This window comes from Trachurus trachurus (genome assembly GCF_905171665.1).
Source record: "Trachurus trachurus genome assembly, chromosome: 19".
NCBI classification, from domain to species: domain Eukaryota; kingdom Metazoa; phylum Chordata; class Actinopteri; order Carangiformes; family Carangidae; genus Trachurus; species Trachurus trachurus.
Window position 1 is genome coordinate 24,275,490 of NC_139913.1, and position 23,645 is coordinate 24,299,134.

At 40.2% G+C, this 23,645-nt stretch overlaps 1 protein-coding gene across 1 annotated transcript in view; it reads right to left on the reverse strand.

Annotated features, from left to right (window-relative positions):
• Nucleotides 1–23,645, reverse strand: part of nrg3b (neuregulin 3b) — a gene marked incomplete at both ends in the record, with an annotated part of 187,607 nt that overhangs the window by 26,541 nt on the left and 137,421 nt on the right. The window contains 1 exon segment of the mRNA XM_083994729.1: nt 3,880–3,953. Coding sequence (XP_083850855.1) covers nt 3,880–3,953 — 74 coding nt within the window.

Sequence of the window (23,645 nt, forward strand, 5' to 3'; positions counted from 1 at the left end):
GTGAAAGGAGAAGATTGTGCATGGAAGATCAAACTTTCCTCACCACGGGGTGTGATTTGTGACTCAAGCTGCCACATCAATTTCTGAGAATGTAAAATTAAATGGTGCAGGGAAACATGAATGTAAAAACAAACACACAAACGCAGCCAATCGGATTTCACCACAGTTCGTCCCAGTTGTAGTTGTGGCCGTTGTTAGTGTGCGCATGTATGTGTGTGTGTTATTACATGACTTGGCTTTTGAAAGCAGGATAATCCTCCAAACCCCTGGTAATCTGGGTAAATTTTAGATTACTCTGTATCAACAGAGATCAAAATAGGCTTCATTCCTCTTTCAAATCTTCCAGGGTACACTTATCTCTTATGGCGGCTCAGCGACTGTGGCCACAGCACAGCCGTCTGTGGGCAGCAGGTGCTTGCGTGGAGTGGCCATACAAAACAATTTGGATACAGTTTGGTATTAGAGATGTCAATATTTTATTTTTCTCTCCTAAAAGAGGTTTAGGTCACAATGAGGTCATGGCTCAAAATTACTTAGAAAAAAATTACTAGACAAAATCTATTTCCATGGTAGATATTTGATGGAAGTTGTCAATAGTGATCCTTCTAGTATTTTTAAATCCAATAAATTTTATGTACCAACTTATTCTTATGAAACATTAAATGATATTTAGTATGCGTAACCATCATATACTTTAAACTGACAGGGCCAGTCATATTTCCACGGTGGCTCTTAGGAACATAGCATAAAAAAGAAAACAAGGCAAAAGTGCAAACGGAACTTTTAACTCAACGGAAGTGAAGAGCGGGCACGTACACAACCTTGGTGTGTGGCCTTTAAGCTCCCAAATCCTTCCGTTAGATGAAAGCAAAAGCTTATATAACCATGATAAAAGATGGTCTATCCTCGCTTTCCTTGTGATTTTTATATTCATGACAGGTCTGGCAAAGCTGCGGTTTAGATCATATCATAGGGACGGCTGTATATCTGTATACTGTATAGATATGTATGTGTAGTATATTGGCCATGGGTGGATAGCTCCTCGCTTTGGAGCCCTCTGGAAACAAGCCTACTTTAACATCTGCGATGGGCGGTGTTTTGCATTCAGTACTCTACATATGACATATAGCACTCATCCACCTTCTTCCTGTACTACAGCAGCTTTTCCACCTACAGCAAACACTCCGTCTCTGTGCTAGAACACCATATCCATGTGTACATTCAGCACCATCTGCCACATGTGGAGACATCATTTAATATATGAATTATTTAGGACTCTAAATACATTTTGCATTTTCACCTGGAGGAAAGTGTCCACATGAAAGTATTCAGAAACTTTTTAAGTTTTTCTTTCATCTTCTGTCATTGGGTACAGAAATTATAAATAATAAAACTTACGTTTCTCCTACTCAAAATTCTGTTTTTTATTCTCATGCTCTAATCTTTGGTTTTCTGTGCATATTAATGAGTCATTGTGTGTGTCAACACACGTCTAGAAATGATGCGAAATTAATCAATTTGAGAAGAAAACATGACTCTGCCTAATTGACTAATCATATGGAGTCTATGAGCTCAGAGATACGACGGTTGTTTGGGGTCACAAAAAAAATCACTGTAAATCACCAACTTAAACAGCACTGCAGCAGTATCTCACTATAACAGCAGCCACTGTGCAAATAAAGCTCTTTACCTTGGGAGACACTGCTGCTGTCTGAGATTTCTGCTCTGACGTGTTGCGTTTCCCAACATGCTGATCAAACTGCTTCACAGGCTTACCTTCAGCTACTGTCAAACATGCATGTCCCTGATGCACAGTTTTAACCCTCTGGAAGGTATATTGTATGTTTTATCCAATACTTCAGTCCTTTTGGAATTAGGCATTCACACTGACACAAATAGAATAATAGTAGGAAATATATATAGCATATTTTACTGCCGAGTTTTAAAAATTTATAACATGCATAAAATAACATAAAAAATGCATTCTCACATTAAGCAAACCCTCTTCATATTTTACCTTCTGGGGCTTATTGTCTCTAATATTTTAGGTATTTGAAAAATGTGGTATAGATGCATGGTAATCTATTTGTTTCTGTTTGTGTGCATTTTTGTTGCAAAACACAATACAGTGCAGCTTATCTCTAAAAGAATACCATAAAAATCTTCTGATCTGGGCACGAAGGAAAATTGATGTCTGCCGGTAGAAGATAAAATAAATCCCATCGTGAAAACGGGGCGTCATAAGGGAGCATGAAACATACTTCCTGACACTGGCTTGTGACCCCATTAATGGACTCTCAGTGGACCTGGTGGCATCAAACAGAAGGCAATAGGAGTTAAGTTTTCACTCTGACTCTTGCTGCAGAGGAGCCAAGTCACTCCATAAAACAGTGTGAATTGGTAAAGCCGCAGTCTCATGGGAAAGGCTCGGGGGCCTCCAATTTCTCTTCCTTGTACCTCTGACTTTTGCTTTATTTTTTAACTACACTACACAGCTGTCATGGGGATTCAAAGACTTCAGGGGAATTTTTCATGAACAATAGGAAACTGAAGACTTTCCTTCCTTTTATCTAGACTAAAGCAAAAGGAAGATTAAAGACTATAATAAAAGATACAGGAGGGTTTATGCGCAGGATTTAATTCTAATATCTTCACTGTAGCAAAGGGCTAAAAAAAACACAGGATCATGATTTTCATTTTGACTGTGTTTAGTAACTTAATAATGTTTCATATTGTATGATAATTGCTCTTCCACACACACCACAACAATATTGATGTGTGGCCACCATATAAGCAATGGAGATATGAAACCTACAGTAGAGTAGAAAATCCAGCAACTAAAAACATCTATTCTTATGAATTAAACACTCCAATAAATGTATTATAACACTTCCTCTTATATTAGTATACTGTAGCTATGTAGAGAACTATGTGTTGGGTTTTTTTCCCCCTCGACATCAAAACACAAGTAAAAGCATTTTAAAGGGACAACGAGGAGTTTCTATTTGGTTATAAAAAAGTCTCACGTTAATGTGGATGAATCTACGTTACCCACACTTGTTAATGGGCCCATTTTCGATAAATATATAGTTTTGTCTCTATGGTTATTTTGTTATTATTAGTGGTGGTGGAAATGCTGGGCGAGCCGACCAGCGTTTCTTTACTTTCGGTTTCGTGGCGAGTTATGAGAATAACGCCGCCGAATCACCGTTTATGGTGGGAACTACGACGGTATGTGATCGACGTCTTCCAACCTCTGACTTTAATTATTGATGAATGAAAACATGAGTCTGTCTTGCGCCGGTCAAAGAATTTCACGGTGCGCGGAGGCTCATAAATGTAGTGTGAAAACGCTTCGCTTTTCCAAAACTCCTCGTTGTCCCTTTAACATTTTAATGAACCTGATCAAAACTTTTTATTTAGGCAGTTTTCAAGTTAGTTTGTCCATGAGTTTGGAACCACTTTGTATTTATTTACCTGACGGTGTTTTAACCAATATGCCTGAGTAAATAAAAGACTTTAATCTAACATCTCTGGGCCCAAGAGTGCCAGAATGTTTTGTGTCCTTAATGTTCCTAGGACTTACTATAGGTGAAACGATGCTTTTTATTGTGCACCAAGAATGAGAACGACTACACTATAACTACCAAAATACCCAAATGACTGTAAAGATTTCTCTTTACTAGAAACTAGATGTTATTCAGTGTTGTGTGCTGCAACTGTTATCTAAGACTTATCTCTCTGGATTTATATTTATGGTTCTATAGAGATTCACTCGAGGCCATGCAACATGCACTGGCTATGGACTTGTTTTCATGTTGCAGATCAATACAACACTACTGTACGATGAAAAACAAACAAACAGAAAAAAGAGCGTACTTGGATCTGACAAGATAGCATCTGTCTTGGGTACAAACTGGTCACAGCGTAGTCCATGGTAACCTTCCTTACACCTGAAGGAGAGAGAGAGAGACAGAGAAAAAAAGACAGATTTGAGATTAGAAGTAAGACAAACCAAGCAAAAAGTGCTGAGGTACAACAAGAAGACTTTCAGATAAGGAAAGTAAAGAACAGGAAAACCGAGACGCAGAAGTGAATGGACGGTTGAAGAAAAAAAAGAAAAAGAAAGTGAAGTGCTCACTGAGGACTGAGGTGGCGGTGGGAGATACACAGAAACTGTGGAGAGGGGTGGGGTGAGAAGAAAGAGAGGAAGGGGAGGATGGCTGGGCAGGCCTAAGCAGCGCCTGCAGCCTCACTGATAGCACATGACTGACAGGAATGCCAGGTCCCAGCGGAAGACATGGCTACTGGGATGAAGAGTGTTTGGCGTGATGCAGACGACGCAAAGATCTGCAGCGGACGGGAAGCTGCCATAGTTGGAACAGCCATATAAACAAAGTTCTGGCAGAGTCCAGATATTTGCCTTCATCACCAAATAAATATCCCTCTACTGTCGATGCCTGCAGATCCCCCAGCACCTGTCATAAATATACCCACTCAAATGATGTCATTTAAAGTCTGGGCTGTCTATGTTGCAATATTTTATAAAAATCCTTAAATATACAAGAGCTGTGAGAGTTGGTTGTACATTATAATTAACCTATAATTCCTCTTAATTAAGGATTTCATTTTCATTTCTTTTACTTTTGGTTGTTGAAAGACTTGAAGAACAAATTGTACTTTGAAAATGAAAAAAAAAAAAAGTTACAAAAGACAAAAATTAGAAAGTTTGAAGCGCAGTTCCTCAGGACGCAGCCCCACTTTGGCACAATGCTTAGTAGTTTTTCTTTTTCTTTTTCTCAAAGAGGACTTAAGCATTTTTCATTCCTGTCCTCAACATGGCCATACTGTGAGCACATCCAGTGGGCTGATCCATCCCTCTGCTCGTTCACAGCTTAGGGGAGACAATTGAGGGATTTGCTTTGATGTGTCTGTTTCAACATAAACTTGTACATGAGTGAGCGACGTGTCAGAATTGTCCGCATTTTCTTTATTCCATCAGTCAGTGACATATTGTTGGTAAACTGGGGGGATTTGCGCTCTCACACATGTGCTCCATCAATATCTGTCCACCACATTTCCACCTGCGTCACAGATCCTGCATACAGTGTAATGCTCTGGGTGACAGGCAAGAAGTGGACCGTTCGCAGTCTCACTCAGCTCGGCTTGACCTGATAAATGAAGACAAAACAACACGGCCGACAACAAGTGAGCTATGTAAAACGAAAAAAGCAGCGGTGGAGATCACAAGTTACTGGTTAGGGCTGAGATCACAGTGAAAACTGTGATAGATTGTCATCTTTCTTTTACTTCCCTTTTTTTTTACACCTCGAGCTGTAGTTTCAGCTCCATTTGTTCAGTGTGCCTCAGCAATATGTGCCGTTTGTTATCTTTTTCTGTTTATGCTGTGATGCAGGATGGAACTGCAAAAGTGATGAAAATAAATAGAATACATGGTCCTCTAATTTCACGCTGGCTCAAAGCTGATGATTGTGCTAATGCAACTGCATCAACACTTTCACTTTGTCAGTTTTCCTTTTCAGTTTGTCTGTTTACTGTTTTTTATTTTTCTATTGCTGCTCCAAAGGAACCTGCTCCTTCCAGAGAAGGCGGAGCAGCAGGTGAGGCGAGGTGAGCACTAGAGTTGTGCCTTAGTGCTCGGGTGATTCAGTGCAATTTTGGCAACAAATGTATTTCTACTTACACAGAGCACTGCATAACAAGAGATTGAAAAATAATTCAGTGGGGTATCCAGCATTTTTTATTTGTATCAGCTGACTTTTCGTTAGTACTATTGCACTGTTTTTCACAAAAAAACTGTGAAATAAAGATGTAAAAGTGAAGGGCGTGCTCCCGAGTGAATGTGGAAAGCTTTTCAAAAACACGGTGCCATTCACAGTGATCAGCGGCCCCGTCAAGCTGCAGGGCGTGATCGTTGAAACGGTCATTCTGTATTATGTGGCAGTAAAAATCCCTCTAACAGCACCTTTAAATAGTGGCTCTCATTACTCTTCAACCGATGTGTGAAAAATATCCTTGAATTAAGCCCTATAAATCTTCTATCGCAAACTCTTTGTGTCATTTCATTTCCAAAGTAATAAGCAAAACACACAAAACCTCCACAGTGCTGAGGCAAAGGAGGGGATAAAGAACTGGATTCTCCGCTGTGGCCGTCTCTCCTGCAGACATCTACCTCTTAATTAAACAGAAAAAAATACTACTTCAAACATCCAAGCGTCCTCCAAACTCTGTCTCTCATCCTCCTCTCTCATACACAGAATATGTTGCGTTGTGTTGTGTTGTGTGTGTTGTGTGTGTTGTCCTACAGAGCTGCACACAGAGCTATATGAAGTCATTTTGTTGGGATGATTACTGCTGGAGAAATTTTTAGGAAACAATTATGATATGATGAAATGAGGGATTACAGAAAAAAAAACTGTTGTCATAAGTCATATGATAGCTCCATTTTAAGTATTCATGGTATTTATATATTGGCACTGCTGCATAATTACATGCATAATACAGCATCTAGCATAACAATTTCTAACCTCAATTGGATTCCTATGGTCATTGTGATGCATTCAGTATGCATTTTGGAGAGCAAATAGGCGAATGGCAACATGATTAAAGTGATGTGAAGAGGGCTCGTCGATGAAATGGAAAGGGAGTATCCATTTAAAACGTTATCATTAATCACCAGCAGAGATAGACTATTAAAACAGAGCAAACATTGAGCTACAGTGAAATGGAATATGCAAAAAGAACATGCCATATGATGCGTAAAGCACCAGTCCAAATGACTAATGCAATGATATCAGATTAATTACCCAATGGAAACTGCTTTTGTATGGTGGAAATTAAGTCAGGGCCACAGTGGAAGAGGAGCATTGACACGTGCATTCATCTTGCACTGGATGTGAAAATTGAATGTTTGCGTGGAACTTAAGTTTCCACATGCATATCAAAGTGAAGAGGGAAGCTTGTGAGTTGAGTAATGTTCTTGTTGCTGGAGCTGAAAAAAATCTTTGGGCATCCCCATGTTTTTCGCTGAATCCTTGATTACAGATGTTACTGGTTCAAAATTGCGGGGTTTTTCCTGCACTGCAGGATCGCGTGATCGCGTGACTTTTCACCACAACTGTTTTCCTCTAGGTGGCAGCACCGTACTAAATACTGCTCAGACGTTTTGGGGACAATGCTGACAGCCTGATAGCCGCGATTAGGAGTGGCGCTGTTCATGATACAGAATACAAGAGGATGAAAGGAGAACTAGCTGCAGACAGTAAATAATATAGTAGCCTCGTTTTTCAATGACAAAATGTAACGACGGCAGCTACAGTAGACTATAGCCCACGTCTCACTCTCTTTTTTCGGTCATCTGTCTCGTCATCTCCAAAATGTGTTTTTAAAATGAGCCAACTACAGTACTGTGCAGTAGTGCCGCAGATTTCTCACTCCGCACCTTGTTTGAGAGTGCAGCTGGATGATTTCTTGTGAATGAACGGGTCTGTGTCACTTTGGGGCTGGGCGATAAAACATAGGATAAATAACTTTCCCTCGATAGAAGACGCGGCCGATACAAAGTCTATAGGTTTAATTCATCCATTTTTTGACAGACAACACAAACAGCCAGTGATAATGAGAGTGGTGACACCGTCAGCCATGCAGCCGGCCTGGACTTTTTATTTTTAATTATGAAGGATCATCTGCGCAAGGCAAAGATGATAGCATCAACAAAACACGGCGTAACACACGCGGCTGTATGGGACAGGCTTTTATTTAATTCAGAACAAACCGCTTAGCAAAAATGGAAAATATAGTCTAGGGGAGAGCCGGGTCGATTGATACACTTTTCATTTAAACGTCTTTTTCAAAGATGACGTTATGTACACAAACATTTTTATCATGTGATCAACAACTCACATGTGTATTTTCTTAGTTACAAGTGTAATTTAACACATATGTTGGATGATCGCGCTGTTTTATAACTTTGAACGTAAGTTGACATTTGTCTCAAACGCCCCACCTATGCGGGTCGTTTGAGACACAGAGGAGGGACGGTTGAAACAGCATGTTTTAAACAGAAACTACTGACATTACTCTCGTTTTTATGAAGCATATCGGACAACATACTAGTGTACTTGTTATTGCCAAAATGTCACATAATTTCTCACAATATAAATAGGTCAAATAAATATTTTTGTCCCGTGCGCAATTGTCAAGATCCGCATTTCGATTAAACTCGCCTTTCTTCTTTTGTACGAGTTGTTGGACAACTGCATTTTCATTTAATTTACTTATTTCCCCGCCCTAAGTCATGTTTATGGATACACAGTTGAACATATTGTCATTTTTCCCTCGGCATTTTCCCCTCACTTTGCTGAATATCTGTTGATTCACGTCATAAACACGAACATTAAAAATATGTGGTGTTTATTAAAAATACATGTTGTTCATTCAAATCGGTTGTTGTTCATTGCAAAACAGTTAGGCTATTAATTTGGTGATTTATATACAGATATTGATCGCGCAGTGTGACCACAATCACTACGCACGGTGGCGTGAGGGACATTTGAAACAGCTGTATCAATCGTCCCTCCAGCGACTACTGACAATAAAACCTGTTTTGCCTCTAAACTTCAAAACTATGACATTTCATAATTTAGGACCTGTTTATGTACGAATTCATCTGTTGTTAGGTCATATTATTATTGCATTAAACACACAATACAACTTTTGATCACTTTCTCCCCGGCTACGTTGGTGGAGATCTCCCACACAGTAAAAGATTTAGGCAACACATTCTTCCAGCTGGCTGTTTTTCTTCCAGTTACAGAAAGTAGCCTATGTGCAAAGTACCACATTAACATCTCTATTCATATAACGCCCATCGAAACAGCTGATTTACATGTCGGCCGTTAAGGCAAGGCAAGGCAAGGCAATTTTATTTGTATAGCCCGTTTTTACAAACAGTTTGTCTCAAAGGGCTTTACATGGCATCGTAGCAACATCCTCTGTCCTTAGACCCTCACATCGACTGAGGAAAAACTCCATGGAAACCCTTTTAACAGGGAAAAACAGGAGAAACCTCAGGGTGAGCAACAGAGGAGGGATCCCTCACCCAGGACGGACAGACGTGCAATAGATGTTGTTACAGACAAGAAAACAGTTTACAGTTTGTCACAGAATGTGCGGAATATGGAAATGTTAACACATGGCGATTGGCCATTCACGCGGCTTTGTTCTTGGTTTCGGCCAATCAGCTTATAAGCACATGGCTAATTATCAGCTTTCAACCAATCGCACTGTTTTAATGTGTGTGTGTGAAAGTTATTTTCTTTAGTTCATTTTCGTTTCTTTTGGATTTTTTTTACAACAATGTATCAATATAATATTGTTTTCGTTTCATTTCGTTATAAAAATCAATCCCTTTTCTTTGAAACAATGAGATTGAGCAGCTAAAACTCAATAAACTCAACCATGGCTTGTCTTATTGTTAATCTGAACGCACATGTATAAAGGGCAGAGTCAAGGCAGCAGATAAATCACAAAACATCAACGCGTGAAGAAGAAGAGAAAAAATAACCCCATGGTCCGACCTGACCCAGTTATTTAATGTTTAGGTTTATTTAGAAGAAGTCTGATTATGACTGCTGTTCTGGATCAGATTATTTGCTCATAATTCGGGTTATTTTCAAACAGTGGCCAAACAACAGATCAATTAATTATTATAGACTATATTTTCCATTTTTGCTAAGCGGTTTGTTCTGAATTAAATAAAAGCCTGTCCCATACAGCCGCGTGTGTTACGCCGTGTTTTGTTGATGCTATCATCTTTGCCTTGCGCAGATGATCCTTCATAATTAAAAATAAAAAGTCCAGGCCGGCTGCATGGCTGACGGTGTCACTTTGTATCGGCCGCGTCTTCTATCGAGGGAAAGTTATTTATCCTATGTTTTATCGCCCAGCCCCAAAGTGACACAGACCCGTTCATTCACAAGAAATCATCCAGCTGCACTCTCAAACAAGGTGCGGAGTGAGAAATCTGCGGCACTACTGCACAGTACTGTAGTTGGCTCATTTTAAAAACACATTTTGGAGATGACGAGACAGATGACCGAAAAAAGAGAGTGAGACGTGGGCTATAGTCTACTGTAGCTGCCGTCGTTACATTTTGTCATTGAAAAACTAGGCTACTATATTATTTACTGTCTGCAGCTAGTTCTCCTTTCATCCTCTTGTATTCTGTATCATGAACAGCGCCACTCCTAATCGCGGCGATATGTGATACATAATCATCAAGTCATAAAGCAAGACAGGCTTTATCATATTACAATAGTTTCTGTGATTTAGGCAGTGTATACAGTAGTTAGTTCTAGTTTAATAGCCTAGAGTTTAAGCTGTGGATTACTGCACAGATCACTGAGTCATCCGCCTGTCGTCCTCCGTTCTCACAGATGCCACCTGGCGGTTGTTTTGGCACATTGAGGCTTTTCATTAAAACCTCTTGTCTCGCCAAAGAAAAAAAATGCATGAGTCTTGTGCCGTCTCGCGTGGACCACGCGTGAAGTCCGCAAATTTGAACCAGTAACATCTGTAGATACAAAACACATGCACTGTCCCTTCAGCCCCCTTCTTTATTGTCAGTGTGCCAGTCTCAGTCAAACAGCCAATGATGCGTTGCAAAATCCAGGGAGGCACCCAAGGCAGCCAGTCAGATTTCAAGGGTACATCATTCCTCCCCTTGCATCACTTGCCTCTGCCCTACCTCACACCTTTTATCCCTGAGAGTGAGCTGAGAAGCCTTGTTAGTATTCTGAATCACAAACCCAAAGGCAGAAAGCCTGTCTGGCTATCTGTTTACGTCTGGGCCTGCTCTCTGTTTGTCTATGTCTCCATCTCTCCCCTCCTACCATCTTTGTAGCACTGTGAAACAAGCTCAGCCATCCCTCAATGAGATGCAAACAATGCTTTGTAATGTGTTTGTGTGAACATGGCGTTGAAAGCTTGAATAGATGATAAACAATATGAGATAATGACGCGCTTTGAGTGAGTGTTTGGGTGTGTATCTCCACGCAGGGAAAATGGAAGAATAAGAGCTTGTAGTATATTTATGCATGTGTGTGTTAGTGGGGGAAATATCTCACTGTGAACCCTGATGTTTGTGTATCTATGTACATATGTGACTGCTTCCTTGTGCGTGTGTGTTTCTATCCTGCAGTCACTGTGTGTATGAACAGCAACTATAGACTGGGAGCATGTTTTCCCCCACTGCTCCAGAGCTGTCTGTGACTACCCAGCTGCTTTTAACACATGTTCCAGTCACAGGGAAAACACACCTCTAAATCTGGAGGATGACAGAGGGGTGGGGAGCACTGCCTCATGACTAATTACCATCCTCCCTGTTAATTAGCGTGAAGAAGAAGGAAAAAAGCGGATAGTCTGAGTGCAAGGGGAGGGGAACGAGGTTCAAGGAGGAGAGAAGGGATGGGGATGTGATCAAGTCAACCAAACTTTTCATTTAGCTTCTGACATCCATCCATATTAGCCTCCACATGTTCTATATAATAAGCCTATAGGAGCTACAACTGTTGAGGCATCATAGCTCACTGTTAATTAAAACTGCCTCCAGAGTGTTGAGGACTTGATGACAAGACTGAATCGGGCGTGTAGTTCGTAGTTTTAACAGGATCAATTGTGAGATGCAGGATTTAAAAGCAGCTTAAACACTACATTTTACCAGAAAATTGCAGTGACACAGCTTATTGTGGTTCTACAGTTAAGTGCTATAAGGTTTGACAAAAGACTTGAGTCATTTGAGCTAAAGTTCAAAGTTCATTCTTGGCTTTGAACACAACAGTACCCCCCCCCCCCCCCCCCAAACACTTTGAAACACTTTTTCTTTTTGTGCTGAGAGTAAGATGGGAAGATCAGTCCTGCTCACATCACAAGACTGGAAACAGGGAGAAATTGTGTCCTGCAGCCAAGAAATAGTCACACACACACACAGTATGCCAACCAGAACCAGAACCAGTGAGCTTTAGAGATGCTGCAGCGCAAGTTTTGCTCCCTTAAACAAACTGAGGTGAGATGTTTGCTCTCATTTCCAGTCTTTATGCTAAGCTAAGCTAACCAGCTCTTGGCGGGGTCATCCCTATGTTCCCCACTTTGTACAGTATGGGACCGGGGAACATGGAACCCTTTTTCTAAAAAAGGGTCTGATGTTCCCCGCTTTTCCCCAAAAGGGTCCTATCTTCCGGGCTGTGTCCGGACCGGGGAACATAGAACCTTATTTTAGAAAAAGGGTCCTATGTTCCCCGCTTTTCCCCAAACGGACCCGGGGAACATGCAGTTTTTGTACCCATACCTGGAAGTGGAGTTGTGACTTTGCAGATTTTTGCCTATTTTTGAGTGAGAAGTTGAGTTGTGACTTTGAGTGAGAAGTGGAATTTTCCCATTGGTTGGGTTTAGGCGATGAAGAAAGGAGTTGGTTAAGTTTAGTAAAAAGACCAGATAGAGGCTAGACAGGCCAGATAGATAGAGTCCAGATAAGTAGAGAGAGTCCATTGACCGGCAACATGGGGAACATAGGACTCTTTTTCAAAAAAGGGGAACATAGGTACGCTCCCGCTCTTGGCTGAGGCTTGATGCAGCAACAGAGAACTGTCCACATTCTGTTTCCAAGTGGTATTACTGTTGTTCCGCAAGGAAAGAAAAATATAGTACATTTCAGCACTTTTAGAAAGGTCACAGCCAAAATATATGCTCATTGTCTAGATTATCAAACAGACAATGAATCATTTGTTTCTGGCTGCTGGAGCCTCAGCAAAATGGATATCATGATCAGCCTGGCTACTGTCTAATGCAAGAAACTCAAATTATTCAAGAAATCCCTGATCTCACAGCTCTGATGAAGGGCAAATAAAACACTTGGTGGGCTGCCACAGACCACCGCATTGGCAGAAGAAAAAAAAAATCTATAAATTCAGTCCCAGCTGATCCTCAGTTTCTGTCACAGCTGCAGCTGTCCGTCATTTCCTTTTCGTTGGGGAAAGCCGTGCACGTTCACCCTGTGCTGTAAATTAGGCATTGATTTTTCTGCAAAATTTCATTGTTGATCTCTAGACATTACATTGTGCAATCAACATTTACTTCAAAATTATTAGTTACAAAAAATGTTGTTTATTGGCTCCTTAATATCACCTGTACAGCCACAAGGCTGGTAAGTCTTGAGTAAAATTGCCTTGTTCAGTTTCTTTTTGCAGTAACATTTGGGTAAATTGATACATAATGTATGTGTATTCATTTGTATTTTACTATGGCAATAGCAAAAAGAAATTGAATATTACATTACATTACATAATTTAGTGCACACTGCATAGCTTTATAGATAATGTATGCATCTGTCTTTGTGCATATGGAATTATAAAGTTTCTTTTTTATTGGTTTCTATATTTCTGGGCTTTCTAGTCTGATTGAAGGGAAATGGTTTTCAATGGGGATATACTGTAAAGCTGCATTGAAAAGCCCATCCCTATTTAGAGCATTAGGCATCCCGCAGCCTTCATTAATAGCTATGGTTATCTCATTTTTTAAAAGAGAGGGTCAAGCACAGCCAAACTTTAGCAAAGTGAAAAGCTCTCTAGCAGCATCTCAATTTATTTGGATGACATACTGTACGTACTGTACAACTAAAGCTGGTGAAAGCCCTGAACAGCGGGACTTAACCATCACCAGCTTATACGTGTTGGCTGTTAGTGCCAAAATGAAATGAATAACTTTTTCTGGTGGTATAAATACACAACACAGAAGCTTTAAGTAAACCAACGAGGGAACACAAACTGCATGCCTTTGAAATGTTGGCACTTGGGCTAATCTATGCTTGATGGTGATTAGGTTAAGTTAGCAGAAAGTATCTACAAATAATCTGAAACACAGCTAATGTTGGACTGAATCCGTTTTCTCTTAATTATCCGACTTCTTGGAAATCTCAGTCTCACTATCTAAGGCAATCATTATTTGGCAGCAGGGGTTCTCACCACACACTAGACACATTTATTTCACTGCACCAAGTATTTTGACTCACTGCCACATTTCGTATGGCACACCAACTGGTGCAGTTGATGCTCTTGAGTATTTCTAAGTTGGGCGTTACCCCTAATTTCCATAACTTGACCTATAAGTCATGCATAGTAAAATCAAGATTAGCATATGCATGGGGATCACAGATGCAGTATGGCATTATGTTAATTGGTAAATATTGAAATAAATTATTCAAATTCCATTCACTGTTGTAGGTTGGCCTATACTGTAGTATTCTAATTTGCCCATTTGTGAGGTATGACACATGCTGCCACCCATGATATACACCTATTTTATCAAGTGTATAAATACAGCATTGGAGAAGGCTGAGGGCATGCCGCTGATTTAAGCTGCACTTGCTTTCTACCGCAGCCTAATTTTTACCACTGGGAAGGTCTGAATGACTGACTAAAATCCATTTTTTATGAGGAGGAAAAAAGTAGATCTCCAGTGGTCTAATTTCTTTTATAATAAGAAACACACACATACACATATCACGCCCACCACATGCCGGCATGCATGCACACAGGCATACACTGCTTCACTCTCAATATCACGGCCTAATCAGCGGCTGACACTTCTCTCATTGTTATTGATGGGCTGCGAGGGAAGAATAGGCTATGAGTTGGCTGCAATCTGGCCAGATTGTTCTATGGGTCCCAAAAAAAACATACACACAAATCAAGGCCAAAATGCCTGCAATAGACGGTTTTCTTCCTTTATCGCATAAGCCATACATATTGCTATCTGTCTTGTGCAGCAGTGCAGCGGGGAAGGTAGGCTGGACATGATTTATACCTTGAGTGAATTTGATGGATGTCTATTACTATGTGTGAGCTGTTTACATACAAGAGTGATATGCAGCTGCCAGGATGTGTCTGTTGAAAACTTAAATGCCTTAGCAAGAAGAGGCCAAAAAGATGTAGCGCCTGAAGGCTGGCTGTCACTGAGGAACTTCTCTTACTGTGATGCGACCATAGCGGTTACATAATTGGCATCATAAATTTGAATGCATTTAATTACTTTGATGACAAAACAGCACAATAATGAAGATATTTCATTTGCTGTGGACATGGAGAGTATGATGTGTGATATAAAGCTCTATAATATTGTGATTAAAATCTGGCCTGTCAGTCACACATCTGTAGTCTCAGACATGCAAATACAACTACAGCTAATTAGAATTTCATTTTGGTTCGTACTAATGAGTCTCTTTACTGTAGCAATAAATACACTGTGAATAAACCCAAGAAAGGTTATATTGTCCTCATTTCTTTCAGAAGGTTTCACTACTTTTCAGTTCTTGAATACATTTAGCAGCTCTTGTAACTAGTGTCTACAGTATGCTGCTTTCTTGGGCTGTACCCTGGTGTAATTGCTGCTGCAATGTCCCCATTTTGCTGCAGGGATCATTACATTTTCATCAGCTAAGACAGTAAACAAGATGACTGCAGCCATTTCATTCATCAAGATAAACAAACACAGTTACGCAGTCTGACTATCAAATGTCATCTGAGCTAACTAGTAAAATGAAATGCAAAAAAAAGAAAGAAAAGTACTTCAATAGGTGCATGACACAATGAGAGACGCGAGCACACGGTGTTCTGGTCTAGTGTGCTCAATCTACAATGCTCCAAGAAGTCATTAAGCTGGTGGAGGATGAAGATGTCCCGGCTTGTTTGTGTGTCAGCGGTGCTGAACGTGGAAACCGGGAGCTGGCACTGTATCACGCAGGAGTGCACACTGCATCATGACGGAGCTCCCAAGCTGCGACTCTGTAACAGGTGCTGTTTCAAAGGACTAGAGATAACAGAGGGGAAAAAAGGGGCGAAGGGAGACGGACACAGTCAGAGAGAGGGAGAGGGTGGGGTGGGGTGGGGTGGGGGTGCTGCTAAAGGGGATGTATTCCTCTTCATCTTCAGAGATTTCTCTCTGCTCTCTCTTTCGGGGTGTATGAGTGTGTGCGTGCGTGCGCGCTCGTGCACACGTGAACACAATAGCAGAGACACAAATAAATATATAAATGAAAAATACTGGCAGACTGGGAAATTCTATTCTGTTTTTGAAGGGAATAATACTTTAAGCTCCGCTCTTGAAGATTAAGGATGAATTTCTACCAGCAGTCCATACAGGTTAAATATTCATAAGATTTGCACTTCTAACCTGGTATAATACCAGACACCTGCATTGTGTACTGTTACGTACTACCTGCAAGTAACCTTCCACTGACACATTTTTATCATTTTAGCCTCTCCACTTCTCCTGATCCATAATTTAGAGGTTTACTGGAAAAAACTGCTTGTGTGCTTCTGCTTCCACACTGGACTGAAAGAAAAACAAAAAGAGATTCTCTTTGCTGTGGGGAACAAAAGACCTTTTTTTCCTGATGTATTTTCTAATGTCTCTTGTCTCCTTATCTCTAAATATAGGCACAGAGCAAGCCTAACACAGGCACATGGGAGGGAGGGGGGTGGATAACTTTATCATCCATCAAGTCTATTTATGATGATCATCTGGTGTGTTTGCAGAGGGCTTGCTAAACATCATCAATTAATATATTCTGTGTAGAGTGGGAGCAAAAACAATCCACGGCTCTTATTCTATAGAGTGAAAACAATATAGATAAGCAGCTACAGCAGATATGCTGCCGTTTGCTCCTGTGCTCCACTAGTTAGATGTCCAGTATTAAAGTTATGGCCTTTTTAATGTGTTATTTGAAATCTTTCAGCAAATGTACAGAAGAAGTTTGACTATGGGGATGTGGAACTGAGATTACAACCTTGCACTCTCTTTGTGAAGCAATTAGGTAAAGTTTATAGTTGTGGCTCTTTGCATTCTAATCTAATCACTTCAACTATTGCCAACACTGATGATTGTATTCGTCATTCAGGTAATTTGGGACTTCCCAGATGATAAGAGAGCTGAATGTTTGGACTAAGCCCATCCTGTCTATTTTTAAAGACACCAAAGAAGCTATGAGAGCCATCACAACACATCTTCCTGAATCACCAGAGACATTCCTGTGACTTTTATTATTCATTAGACTTCTCCTTTTGCCAGACAGCCACAAAAGCAGACTTGGCTTCCTTTGCTATGATGCACCGCATTACGAATTTAGCAGGGGTGTTTGAACTGTACCTTGAGAGGACATAATGCGATTATTAAACAGTAATAAAGGAAGATGGCACGAGACAGAGAGGGGGGAAAACACCACTAGAGCCCCCGTTTGTCAAGACGGTGTGTAAACGTTTATCCTCTTTGGTATCATTCACAAAGCCCCTTCACGACTGATGCTATGAAAAAGTAATTAAGTTCATCTGTGTTGCCTGGATCTACAATAACAGATTGAAAAATGCATTTGTGACATAACTCATTTCTTGCGCGTGATTGAGTTGCATATTTATTTGTAAACAGATCTGTATGACTTTACCAAAGGTGCCAAGAATTGTAGTAGGCGCGGCAGATTACATCACCACAGCAGGAGCTGACTGACCTGAATAATTCACCTCCTTCTGGTAAGTAAAGCTGTGTGTATCATCGCATCATTGTCTTGTATGCACACATTGTACAAAAGGGGGGGGGGGGGGGGGGGGGGGGGGGGGGCTTGTCTCTGAGCCAGTGATCCGCTCAGAATAATGCAGATTCACTCACATGTTCCATACTGGAAACATGACTTGAGTGCCTTTGAATCTTGAATGGATTTTAATGTGTAACAGCTTAGAGAGCAGGAAGAGAACTCCTGTTCATTTGACACGCATATTGCTTTACACGCTTTCAAATGTACATGTATGTTGAATCATTTCAGGAGGTAATTTGTAAAATTGAATAAAAGAGTCCTTTGTATGATGGGGCGCATTGTTTACTCATGAAGTCTGAGTAAGAAATATCTATTTCCCTTCACTCTTTTGGAAAAGAACAGTAGACAGTGAGAAATGACCTTTACCCAAACAAGTGCTCTGGTTTGTAAATAAGCGAGGCATTAAATGCAGAGATCTCTTTATAATCATGAGGTGAGATGGATGCTTTGCTGTAAACTGGTAATTTAGTCTTAAAGGAAAGGGCACTGATTATAGGTGGCAAGCTGAGATCTTTTGACATGTAGTATCAGTGTCTCCTGGAGAACTGTCATTTTCTATCTTCTCTGGAGCAAAAACATCAACCTTACCTTACTTTTGAGTTTACTATTATTTCATATGCAACTCACTGTAACAAAAAAAGAAAAAAAAAAGACTACTTTGTGAGATAATGGGTACTGTATCGCACTGTTTTTGCCTCTGTAAATTTACTATTAGTTGGAAAAAACGAATGTTTTGCGGAAACCTCCTCAGGCTCTGAAAATTAAAATTCCTCCCTATTTTCTGATATTCTATAAACCAAACAACTGTGAACAATTAATCAGGAGAGTAATCAGCAGATTAGTTGATAATAAAAATACTTTGTCACAGCATGAACAGAAGTCTTTATTATTATTATGTTAAAAAGGGGGGATCCCTTTGAGTTTCCTCTCCATGATTGGATCAATATCATCGTCTTCATAAATCCAGTTTAAGACGACATTTGTTTTGCGACGTTTGAATTTTTGATCAAATACAAAATATTAAAACAGCTGTTTAGCACATGTGTCCCGCTGTTATGAAATACATCAGCCTCATTTTTTATGTGTCAAACCAAAACTCATTTTTGGTGAATGCAAACATGATAAGATCATGTCATCATGGTACGATCTCGCTGAAATTTGATAAACCATGACATTGAATTATCACCCGTCACAACCAGAGTGCTCCATAGTTTGGCCCTTTAATGATGAGGCAGTGAGGGACAGACAGCATGGGGGTGGATGTTGTGATCACAGGATATGAGCACTGCCATGGAAATTCATTATTTGACCAATCAGTGATTAATAATTTAAAAATGAAATGTTTTCACTGCATGTAGCAAAATCAATATGAACATTTTACATAGAATAATAAAGGCCTAGGTTAAAAAAATCTAATACCAACAACAAACTGAAACAGATAAATAAAATACCAGTGCACAGATAAATATGAATGTACACACATGCATCTATTTGTATGCATACATTTCATCGAGTTCAGATTCTATTTCAAGAACAAGACAAAACTATAAAAAACACTCCGGGTTGTATTTGTATCTGAATATCGGCGTTAAATATGGTTAAATCTAGCATGCTGAAGTTTCCTGTTGATGGTTGTACCACTTGAACGTTGACACTTATGTTCACACTTTTTGTCAATGGCGTAAACATGATGGTCGGTCTATGACGTGCTGCCATATACAAAGATTTTTACACCAGAAATGGGTGTGAAACACTGAATGCCCCCAAGAGCTGTGAATAAATACTACTCTCATGTGCACAGGATTATGCTGTGGTTTTCTCCACCAACGTCAATGATATTAGTTATGGCCGTATCCTCGCTTCTCGTCTTGCCCTACATTGTACAAATCTGACTCTGGTGTTTATGTATCAGAGGGATCATTCTGCTCTGTGATGCATAACCGAGTGCAAAACCCCCGACGCCACGTGGCTCCAGGTGTTTCCTCTGCTCTGTATTCATATTAGGAACTCATCAAGGAGGTCGAGCTGAGCTAACTTTCCTTCTTCCCACAGCTGATCTGCTCTGCATTCTTTTGTATTTTGTATTCAGGCCCACTCACCAGTTCACGGGGTCACTGCATGTTCTTTTTTTTTTTTTTTTTCCTTCGTTTTTTGAAAATGATTTTCTGTAAAGAAAGAGGACAGCGCTGCCTTTTGTGTCCGGTGTTTTGGATGCTGCTGACATCTGCTGCTACAACCTTAATCCTGTTGGCTACATTCAGCATGATTGAGTTCAGATCATTGCAAATGCTAATGGACTCCAAAGCACCTATACATAAACACTTGCAAATATACACACAAACAATTACAAATACCCAAACACACACAAAAAGTCCAGGCAGAGCTTTGTCTGTAGATGAACTGACTTGAAGCCAAACCCTCTGGCTCAGCTACAGTATCAGCTGTAAAAGATGGATTAGGGTCCTGTATAACTACTCTCACACTGAGGCACAATGTAATAAGTTGTGTGTGCGTGTGTGTGTCTGCCTCTGTGTGTGGGGGGATGTGCTGGAGAGGAGAGGCTACATCTTAAAGTGGCTGGCTACACACAGCTACACACTGTGCCTCCTCTGAGTTGAATGTGGTATGTTTACTCCTGCAAGCTGCCTACAAGTGCAAGAGGTTTAGAGGAGTGTGCTCTGATAGAGACGGCTGGAACAGCTTACACTGCTCTCTAACAGAACCCAAACAAGTGTCTGGGGGAAAGAAGAGATTGCTCCCATTGTGATCAATCTGACTGCCTTAGCCAACCAGCCTTGAATAGATGGTCACATTTCTTTACTCTGCAGGCAGACGCTGCCATGCAGCACACTGTCATACACAATGAATGGCATCTTAGCTCAGCTTAGAATCTGTCATTAAACTCATATTGTGCCTAGTGTCTTTATAATTACGTCTACACAGTATCTCACAGTGTAATACCGGCTGAATGCATCCTAAATGTTTCCAGTCACAAATGTGTACGAGTAAAGAAAACGCAGTTTAAAAGACCTGGATGTTGTTTGGTTCCTATATCACAATTTCAGTGATGTATTATGTTCATACTGCTGGGTGCAAATGGAAAAATAATTGATTCCTACAGTGAAAACTGTGCTTATTTCAAACTGAGACCTTTCAAGCTTGTCGCAGAAGCTTTAAGAGCTTTAGAATCAGAAACAACCACAGCATTTTATCTGACAAACAGGGACAGGCTGATGGTTTTATACATTTTAACCTGTTAATCATCTATTTTGCATATTTCCTTTTCCACCACGGTCAACCAGAATTCTTATTAGGCATTCATTTCTTCAGACTTTAGTTTTTGCAGCTGTAAATTAATTACGAATGAAACTGTTCCTCATTTAGAGGCAAACATCTAAATGTGCTTATTCTACTCTAGCATTATGTGGGTAATATTCTGACTTACTGATGATTTTACAAATGATACCACAGCTCTGTGCATACATCGACTGCCTTAAAGAAGTCATTTGCTTTATTTCATGCTGCTATGAACCTGCAGTTACGTCATTTAAGTCAAGTCAATATGGCCACACTCGCCCTGTGCACAAGAGGAAGACTGCATACTTGAGCAATATAGTGTAAGCTATGTAATGAGTTCTTTTACTACTCCTATGTCTATATTTGTAATACTAGACCCAAGATAAATAGTATATAAGCTTTGATATTAACTCTTGAGAGTTAAAATTCATCTCCCTAAGCAGGTCAATGCTTTGACACAACACAAATCTGAGCCCTGGGATCCAGCTGGAACACAAAACAAATACAGTCCTTAGGCAGTGAGAAAACAAAATCCCCCCCTAAAAGATTTAAGGAATGGATTTCACATTTAGAAATGAAAAATGAGGCAGCAAGGCAAAGTTATAGCTGCGATGCTAATTGGAAGAGAATTGAGCCAGAGAAATAACCTCACAGTCTCACTGCAGATGTCAACCCTATAGATTTTTTCTGCGTGGACAGTGATCTATATTTACTATAGACTCTCTAAATACACCAATATTTTATGATTTACCTATCAGTGAGTTTTTCATGTAAGCAAAGGCTATTTTTTAACTCGTGGACAGCTATGAATTGGTATTGATTAAATTCTTATTCAATCCCCCCAGTTTTGCTGTTATTTCTGGCAGAAGCTGAGATATACTGCCTGTCTAGGTAAATGTGGCCAGAGTACAGAAATAGATGACCTCTGTTGCTTTAATTACCCTTGATCCCATGCAGTTTGGTCAGTCTGCTCTTTCTAATTTGCTGGACTATATTATTTGCATTCATTATACTGAAAAAAAAAAAAACTAAATTTCAAAGCAAAACTATCCTCAGTAGAAATGCTGCACATGCACCTGGTGGATATTTCACGGCTGATCTGGGGCTAGTTTTCAGGGAAATGACAACGTTTTAAAGGAATGCAAAAAAATACAGCAGAGAGATCCAGATGATTTTGCTATAATTTGTTTCACTGGGCACATAAAAAATAAACTCAGATCATGGATCCGTCTGAGGCGAGCAGAGCTCCAGCTATGCAGTTGTCAGTGGATATGCTTCCACGTTTAGCCTTTGGTTAAATTCACTATATCTATCTGTGTCACACTTCAGAATCATGGCTAAAAGGATGAACATGAAAGTGATGGGCAAAAGAAATGAAAATGAAGGGTGGGTGAGCCTGGGAATTATAAGAGGCAAACCGTCAACGTGGAGTGCATCAGTGTCAGTCAAGCTCCAACCCCAATGATGGTGGCTAATTATATTTTCCTATGCTCAACAAATCATGCTGATAGGGAGAAACATTTTGCAACTCAATAGCCAGCTGACATCCACTGATAGCATTGTCAACAGAGTCAGCTGGGCTGCCTGCTAACATGGTTCGAGTGGAAAATTATGGTTGATCCCACAGATCCATGTTCTGTTTACATGCAGCGACGGGTACTGAGGAGGAGAAAATGAAGTGAAATGAATGAAAGAGGAATGAACGGACAACCTGAAAATAAATGATAGGAATAAAGGAATAAAAAAAGAATAAAGAAATAGAGAAATAAATAAACATGCCAAGGCATTGTATTGTGTATAGACTCTTATATATTTCAAGGGAAAGCGGTCTGAGGCTTTTGGACTCCACTGTATATATCCACTGGTAATGCAGCATGCACTCCAGCACAATTTTATCTCATTGGTAACAGCCTCAATGTTTAGTGTTCACACTGTGCTGGAGCTCTATTGAGTTAATGCTAATTGAACATTTCCTGCTGTTGCTGTTTTTGTATTAAAAGCATTCAACTGGAGAAAAAAATAGGTGACTTTTATTGTGAAGCAGTCACAGGAAACACAGTGTGTTTGTCTGATGATCTCCCCTGTACGTAGGAACCATCCACTCAGTTTGTTTGGCTTGGACAAACACAGGAGCTGCGCATGTCGTGATTGCTGCAGTATTAAAGTCCACTTCCATTTGTAAGCGCATGTGCTGCAAAATGAACCAGAACTGAAATGACGAAGCTTTCCCTGCTTGGAAAATAGACCTTTCACATTCAGTAATGTGTTATTTAATTGCTGATTAGTGATATCAAGACTTTTTTTCCCCCTCTGAAACAAACTGCAGCGGAATCAACACTGCAAAGGACGACAGTGCTTCCCCTGATAACCTGCTTCTCGGTGTAGAGCGGTGTAGAGCGCCTGAACCCCTTGTTTTCATTGTTGTGCTTGTTATGTGCCGAATGTCAGCACATAACACCCACATACAGTGAAATTATTTAGCGTTTTGTGCCATCTATCTGAACCTCCAACCCATCTGCTACATGAGTGATGTTTGTCCTAAATTATTCATTTCCATCTCCTCACTAATCACAGCCTTGTTTGACCTTGATACCGCAGACAGTGTTTTAAATGTTTTAAAGGAATTTAGTTAAAAACGAGCTCTAAAGCCTTTAATAATCTGTCAGCCTGGATGCCCTACATGCTGTTG